Raw genomic sequence first — 8,462 nt, 5'->3', positions numbered from 1 at the left:
AGATGGGATAAGGTTGAACTAGTTTTAGACTCCCCAAAACCGGCCTCATAGTGAAAAGACTAAAACACCCCAAAAGATCCTATTTAATTTGGGTCAAAAATGTCAAAACAGCGACATCATCGCGATCCACGACATTCCATCGCGAAACGCGATCACCAGGATGCGATACATATTTTTTGAACGTGACTAGTAGATCAGGAGCCATGATTTTTGGGTCGTCGCGTTCCAGTGTACTTTGTCGTGATTCGCGACCCTCCAGGTCGCGACACCTCAACTTCAAACGAGATAGAAAGTCAGAGGGAGTTCTCGAGCCATCGCGTTTTGAGCGTAATCGTTGCGTTTCACGACGTGTCCAGACGCGATATAACACACTAAAACGCGACAAAATAACAGTAGCCACCCCAAACCCAATTTCATAACACTTAGGCTATAAACAAACGGTCCTATATACAATATTAGATGTACACGAAGTTAAGTACGTACCTTAAGTCGTATATACGGAGAACGGGATGTTACAAATTACCTAAGACTCCTCGACCTCATTATGCAATATGGGTAATTATGGACCGGTTGACCAAAAGTGCATTGTTTTTACCGATTAAAGAAGCTTCAACTTCGAAAGTTATTTCGAAATTGTATGTTCAAGAGGTGGTTGCAAGGCATGGAGTGTCGATTTCTATTGTTTTTTATCGTGACACTCATTTTATTTCGCGGTTTTGGAGGAAATTTAAAGAAGAGATGGGTACTAAGTTACATGTAAGTACCACTTTCCACCCGCAAACGGACTGTAAAAGTGATCGGACCATCCAAACACTTGAATATATGTTATAAGAGAAGAAAGCCTCTCGAGTTTCAAGTTAGTGACAACGTGAAGCTTAAGGATTCTCCGTGGAAAGGCATCATTCGCTTTTGAAAAAGGGAAACTGGGTCCAAGATTTGTAGGACTGTTTGAAATTATAGCAAGAGTCAGGAAGGTAGCTTACCGCTTAGCCGTGCCCGAGGAATTATGTGCGATTCACGACATGTTCCATGTATCACAATTAAGAACATGTTTGGCAGATGAAGCAATATACGTACTGCTTAACGAAATTGACATTGACGACAAGTTAAGGTATGAAGAAAGATCGGTAAAGATATTGGACCAATAAGATTAAGCAATTAAGGAACAAGATGGTGACTGTTGGTCCCTTGATAAACAATAGCAGTATTGTAGAGAGAGGGGGGTGAATACAATTCTTTTTAATTAACTTAACAGTTAAACACAATTTACTATTCAAGCAAGTAAATTAAATAGAGTCAAAGGTAATTTTTCAATGATTATTCTTTATTGATTAAATCACAAAGAATTACAACTATCCTTGGCGGAATGATAGTTGGTTGATACAGATTTACCTAAGTATAGCTACAGAGTGTGTTCTAAGCTATTACATGTTTTCGGACTCTAAATAAACAAACCCACACCACTAGTTGTTACAATAGTGGATACCTCAATTTATACTAGTCCTATTATCCGTGTAATTGTTCTATTGTCCACTGGTACATAGGATGTCTGTACTTGTGGGGACAACTACATACTAGTCCTCTTTGGTAGCTATTTGCAGGAACACCCCAATTCGGTTTGACACCACTATTTGTTTAAACAAATAGAATGTTGTGTTCACTAGGCATTGACAAAGTATAACACATGTCTGCACATGCGTTAAACTTCTGCATTCCCACGTGGTCTTGTAAAGTCACTTGTCAGCCACCGACGCGTGTCCTTTTCTGTTCAACTTTGTCTTTGACTTTTGTTGAATAGTACGATTGATGTAGACCACTTAGGAAACCACTATGCTTTTAATGGAACATAGCTGTCTTGTGTAGTAAGCTGCATTCCAGCTATGTTGGTTCTTCCTTGCTGAGTCACTTGATATTCTTGAATTGCTGAGTACATATCATGTGCTTAATTGAAGAATAGTCTACCTTGTGCTGGTAGACTAGGCAGCAAACTAAACACTCGACACAGGAATATCTGCTGTCTATACATAAACAAACTTGTGCTGGCTGCACATAACAGTTTAGTGCAAATAAATTATAGTTTTGTCATAATTAAATCCTTAATTATTTTGGGGACTCAACAGTGACCTTATCAAAGGTTCAATGGGAGTTTAGGAAGGGTTCCGGGTGTACTTGGGAACCCGAGGAATAGGTGCTTAAGTTCTTCATAGCATTAAATCAACAATGGTTCGTGACGACACGAACAATCTAACAGGGGGAGATTTGTAATAGCTCTTTCTCATCCTAGTGGTGTGTCGCGCTACATGTTGGCACGCCGCGCTACATGTTGGCACGCCACGCCGATGCCCTGGATGTTTGAGGGATGTTTTTTTTTTTCAAAGTTGAGGGACCAATTTTGTAAACTCGGGTATACAGGGCTGAATCAGTATGTTCCAGATTCATTTCCCCTTCTAAAATATTCTAGAGCAAGGAAGAAAAAGAACGGGAGTTCATCTTGGAGCTAGGGTTTTGAAGGTGTGAAATAAAAGCATCATTTTAGCGCAAACAAGGTGAGTCTAAGGCTAAAGAAAGAAGATTTCTACTACTAGTATCTTACCCTAAAAAGTCTAATTCTTCAAGTTTATGCTAAGTTTTAGTTGTATTTGTTTTATTGAAGTTAAATGAGTGATGTTTTGGTACATGGCTAGTGTTAAAAATGGTTTTTTATAATTTAGGGTATATGAGGTTCATATGTTTGAATCAAGGCAGGAGGTAAAGAATTAGTGAAATTGTTAAGTTATGCTAAAATTATAATGATGCACATAAGGTGTTTGAAGTAATGTCTCAATAAAGTGATGAAGGTGTTAATGAACAAAGTCAAATTGTAATAGGTTAATGTGCTAGCCATGTTATACTTAAACAAAATATTACGTTAAGAGAGTCATTAGTCTAAGAAAAATAGTCTGGTTTAAATTATAAGTGCAAGTGTTAAAGTGATTAGCATGATGTTTACGTGCTAGTCAAGGGAAAGAAATTGGAAGCTCTAAAGAGTTAGTTCAAGGCCAAGGTGAGTTAATTGGGGATAATTTGGGCGGGTCATTGGGTTATACATTTCAAGGCCATGACCAAGCACTATGTGAATGATAATGATCGTTTTAGGGGGCTAGTTCCGTGAGGGCTATGCACTTGTTCCGTAAGTGTTGATGAAAGTTAAAAGGGGCAAGTTCCGAGAGGACTATGCACTTGTTAAGTAAGGAATGTGAACATTACAAGGGGCTAGTTTCGAGGGTACTATGTACTTGTAATTTAATCTATGAGGGTGACTTGATGCTCCCAAATTGCATCCGTGCATGAGGGGGACGATCAAGTTCACGACATGATAAGATAGACACATTTATTATGTGTAAGATATGATATTTAAGGACCCAAATTATGAAAGCAACCACCGGGTTGAAAGGTTTTGTTATGTTTAGCCACTTTATTTACCAGTAACTCACTAAGCATGTAGCTTACCCCAATTGTTTTATGTATGCTTTGTAGGTTCGAGCAAGCATCGAGAAGGTAAGGCACCAACACAAGAGTAGCAGTGCATTTAGCATAGTGTAAGTGGTATGCAAGTCTCTTTTGATTATAACTTCTTAAACCGCTTGCGAGACGCTTGTGTCATTTATGTATTTTGTGTACTTTGTAATTTGATAACTTGAAACAACAACGTTGTAATGAAGGTCATGAAATTTAGGTATAGGCAAGAATATTTAAGTCTTATGTATTGTTTAATTAAATGTTAACTTTAATACGAGTTAAGGAAACACTTGGTTTTAACCCAAGTTGCATGCGTAAAAGTTATATATTTCTTTGGGTCAAGCGTCAAAATGGGTATTGTAATTGTAGAGGTGCAGGATGGTTCTGTGTTACTGCGCGCCGCGAAGTAAAACGTGTTTCTTGGTTAGAAGTTATAGTTTCAGATAATGTCAAGTTCTTCAGTATTCCGCTTCGTGCAGGTTTTTGGCGCGCTGCGCACCAGTTTTTTTTTTTTTTTTTTTTTTTTTTTTTTTTTAATATTAGGTTTTAGAACATATAATCCAGAAATTCTCAACTAATCGTGTTATAAGCCTTTTCGAAATCGATCTTAAGAATCAACAACTTTTTCTTTTTCCTTTTGTAACGTTAATGATCTCGTTAACGATCAACGGGCCATCCTAAATCTGCCTACCTTAATGAATGTGGATTGTTCATTGCTTATCACCTTACCAATAACTAATGCCAACCAGTTTGTTAAAATCTTTGTGATAATCTTATACTGTGTTTCGATTAAAGAGGTCGGACGATAATCCTTGATACATGTTGGGTTTTGAGGCATATAAAAGCCGATGCAGCTCCATACGATAACGAGCACTAAACAAACGCTATCTGAATCGAACTCACGACATCGCCTTTTAAAAGGAACCAATATTTCTTTATAAAGAAAAAAGTGAATTTATCCGGAAACTACGAATTCTCACCCCCGAAACTCCAAACCCCACGTTTGATTTCTTCTTCTAAATATATATATATATATATATATATATATATATATATATATATATATATATATATATATATATATATATATATATATATTTTTTTTTTTTTTTTTTTGAAGCCAATCAACATTTCATTGATATAAGAAGATGAATTACACTTCCATGCTATTTGCAGCATGCAATATACATGGAAATAATGAGGATATAAAAAAGAAAATTACATCACGAAAAATGAAACTAACAACGAAAGCGAGTAACGAATGACGAATAAGTAGATAAAGATTTAGCCATTGTCGTCAAAGATACGTGGTTTTGAGATGCATTAAAGCCATATTAACTTTGTCTTCCTTAATCGATTCGCAATCCATTCAAAGCTCTTCACTTGTATTTCGTGAATAATCATTGATGCCATCAAAGTTTTGTTACAGAAAAGCTTATTGTTTCAATTTTGCCAAAGTTTGTATGCACATACCCAAACCGAAGCTTGCCATATCTTTACAAGGTTTTTGTTCTTTGAAGAAAGAGTGTTTCCTTGAAGAAGATATTTTAGGTCTAGGTGATTTGGTACGGCTAAATCCCACCACCTAAAAAATTGATTCCAAACGTCTATTGCATAACAACATTGAAGAAGTATGTGATCAATAGATTCTAATGCGCCGTCACATAGTGGGCATCTAACTGAGTCTAGATTGACTCCTCTTTTGTCTAACTCCAATTGAACCGGTAGTCTATTTCTTTGCGCTCTCCAAATGAAAATAGCAATTTTTTAGGTGGTAAATTATTTTGAAGTGTTTTGCTCAAAGTTGGAGGTGTTGGAAGTAATACATCATCGATTTGTTCTCTCGGAATATTTGAAGAGAATACACCATTATTTTTCATCTTCCACTCCCATGTATCGCTCCCTTTATCTCCATATCTGAAACTCGTAATAAACGACTGCATGTTCGCTTATTCTGATGCACTTCTTTCCATAGGTGCACTGTTCCAACTCCAATTCAGTTCTATGTTCGGCCCATTCTGCTTGAATCTGTGTTGAACAAGGACATCTTTATTCGTTTCCAATCTGTAAAGTCTATTAAAAGAGACACAAAGTGGTTGATCTCCTATCCATTTATCCTTCCAGAAAAAGGTCTCTTTGCCATCGTTTACAACTTTCGTAAATGTGTTAGCAAAATCTATATTGAACTTGAGTAGAAATCTGTCTAATCCCATCCCAAATTGAAACTTTAGTTTCCCGAAGACATCGTTGAACCCAACCCCTCCATCCCTCCCGTGTATACTTTTAATAACTCTTACCCAAAAAGCATCGTTTTCCATTCGAAAGTGTCACCACCATTTTCCTAGCAAGGCTAGGTTTTTTTGCCTTTAAAGAACCAATATTTGACCAAAGCCATATGTGTATTAGATCCCGACCCCCACCCACCCCCCCGCTTCCCCCTCCCCCTTCCCCCCCCCCCCCCCCCCCCCCCCCCCCCCCTCCCTCTTCCCCCCCTCCCCTTCTCTTCCAAAAAACTTTACGTCTCAAACCTTCAAGCGAGTTTATAGCACACGATAGGGCATGGAATAAGGAGAAGGAATAAGGAGAAGGCATACAATGGTAGGCTACTGAGTACCAACTTTATGAGGGTAACACGACCTCCAAAAGAAAACATTTTAGCTTTCCAATCCGATAACCTTTTTGAGCTTTTCTTCAATAAAATCCCAATCTTTTTGTTTATTCATTTTACATCCAATTGGGAGTCCAAGTAAGTAAAAGGTAAGTAAAAAGTAGTGATCCAGTTGTACAACTCATTAGAATTGCAAGCTCTCTAATTGACTCATCATTTACCCCCATACCATGTAAAAACTTTTTGAAAAATTAACTTTCAATCCGGATATTTTTCCGAAGAATTTTATGAGTTTCATAATATTGCAAGCATTATGTCTACTCCATTCTCCGACAAATATGGTGTCATCCGCATATTGGAGGTGTGAAACGGTTATCTTATCATTACCGACTTCTATACCTTTAATGAGGCCCACTTCGAGAGCTTTCTTGGTTATTATATTTAAACCTTCGGCTGCCATTATGAATAAATAAGGAGATAACGGGTTACCTTGTCAGACGCTTTTTTCAAGAGAGAATTCTTTCATTGGGGACCCATTTACAAGTATAGAGATGGAAGCGGATTTAAGACATTCTTTCATCCAATTTATCAATTTGGAACCGAAAACCATGTGTTTCATTACTTTGAAGAGAAAAATACAGTTTACACTATCGAATGCTTTTGTAAAGTCGTCTTTGAAAATTAGGCATTTTCCTTTTCGACTTTTTAAATCACTCATTGATTCATTTGCAATTAGGATTCCATCCAAGATTTGTTGTCCTTTAAAGAACTCACTTTGTTCGCAACCAGTGACTTTATGGATGATTTTTTGAATTCGGTTTGCTAGGAGTTTCGATATAATCTTGTAATAGCTTCCGATAAGGGTAATAGGTCGATAATCATTAAAACATATATGATCAATCTTTTTCGGTATTAAAGTTACGAATGAAGCTTTGCATCCTTTTGAGATGGTATTTTTTTCCCATAACCATTTGATTGCTTTCATAAGATCGTCTTTAATTAACCTCCAAAACATCTTGAAAAATTTCGTATTAAATCCGTCCGGACCTAGGGCTTTATCATCATCACAATTTTAATGGCGTCCCAGACCTCGACTTCTGTGAATGGAGATTCTAAGCTTGCTGCATCTATTGGACTGATTTTTTTAAAACTCAAGTTTCGTAGCCCATTGAGGCCCGTAGCAGTCCCATGTCGTTGCTCGAAAGATTTTCTAAAGTGCCCAAGTATTTCATTTCTGATGTCTTCCGTATTTTCTTGCCACACTCCATCAATGTATAGGCCTCAAATATTTGCTTTGTTTTTCTTCCTTTTGGTAGAAGAGTGAAAAAGTTTAGAATTTTCGTCTCCATCTATCGCCAATTTGATTCTCGCTTTTTGCCTTAGCATTTGAGTTTTTTCTCTTTCTTTTTGGAGCCATAGATCTCTTGATTTAATCCACTTTTCTCTTTGAGAATCACTTAGTGTTATTTCTTCAGCTTTCGATTTCAAATCGCATGCCAATTTTTTTGCTTCTTCTAGTTCGACATCCAGATTGCCATATTGAGTTTTACTCCAGGACCGAAGAGATTCTTTTACGTTTTTTAATATGTTTCTAAAAACAAAATCGTATCTCGTCCCCGTTACTTCAATATTCCAAGCTTCTGTTATGACCTTTTCGACCTCGTTGGTTTTAAACCAAATGTCAAATATCTTGAACGGTTTTAGTCCAAAATCTATACATTTGTCTCGTAAAACAATCGGGCAATGATCTGACGTGTTTCTATCTAGAGCTACTACAGATATATCACCCCAAGACTGCATAGTATTTTCACACACAAGAAAACGATCCAATTTTCTCAATTTCATACCATTGTCTCTAATTCTAGTGAACTTCTTTCCTATTAATGGGATTTCGATCAAATGCATTTTTCAATGAAGTTGTTAAACCATGTTGCTCGTGAATCAATGAAAAGGAAATTTAATCTCTCTGATTGATCTGTCACTTCGTTGAAATCACCACATGTAACACCCCGTCAGAACACACTAACGGCGTATTAACTCCTGGTCCCACAGTTAAAGGTCACGCTCTCTATATGAGACTTTTTCCGAAACGCAATCACATTTATTTCAAAAGACATTGTCATTAAATGTAAAATAAATCAAAATAGTTTAACATTATGACAAAGTAAATAATCCTCAAATAATTTTTAAAAGAAACAGTTTTAAATGCGACTGTAATAATCTTGACAAAAGTCATGCTGGACTCTGATCCAGTTTATGCACCAAGCAAGCACATAATCATCAAAGTTGCAGAAGCATAATACCTCTAAGAACCTGATATAAAACATGAAAACGGTCAACAAAATTGTTGAGTGAA

General features: G+C 36.8%; 2 protein-coding genes across 2 annotated transcripts; both read right to left on the bottom strand.

Moving 5' to 3' along the window:
- Window positions 1–5,447: 5,447 nt before the first annotated feature.
- On the bottom strand, window positions 5,448–5,816 carry LOC139888505 (uncharacterized). The gene has a single exon (XM_071871510.1). The coding sequence runs from the start codon at window positions 5,814–5,816 to the stop codon at window positions 5,448–5,450; it is 369 nt and encodes a 122-aa protein (XP_071727611.1).
- A 1,571-nt stretch (window positions 5,817–7,387) lies between these two features.
- LOC139888504 (uncharacterized) lies at window positions 7,388–8,011 on the bottom strand. Its single transcript, XM_071871509.1, has one exon. The coding sequence runs from the start codon at window positions 8,009–8,011 to the stop codon at window positions 7,388–7,390; it is 624 nt and encodes a 207-aa protein (XP_071727610.1).
- Window positions 8,012–8,462: the final 451 nt, after the last annotated feature.

This window comes from Rutidosis leptorrhynchoides, chromosome 2 (assembly GCF_046630445.1).
Source record: "Rutidosis leptorrhynchoides isolate AG116_Rl617_1_P2 chromosome 2, CSIRO_AGI_Rlap_v1, whole genome shotgun sequence".
NCBI classification, from domain to species: domain Eukaryota; kingdom Viridiplantae; phylum Streptophyta; class Magnoliopsida; order Asterales; family Asteraceae; genus Rutidosis; species Rutidosis leptorrhynchoides.
Note: the sequence above shows the minus strand (reverse complement) of the source record. Positions and strands in the feature narration are given on the sequence as shown.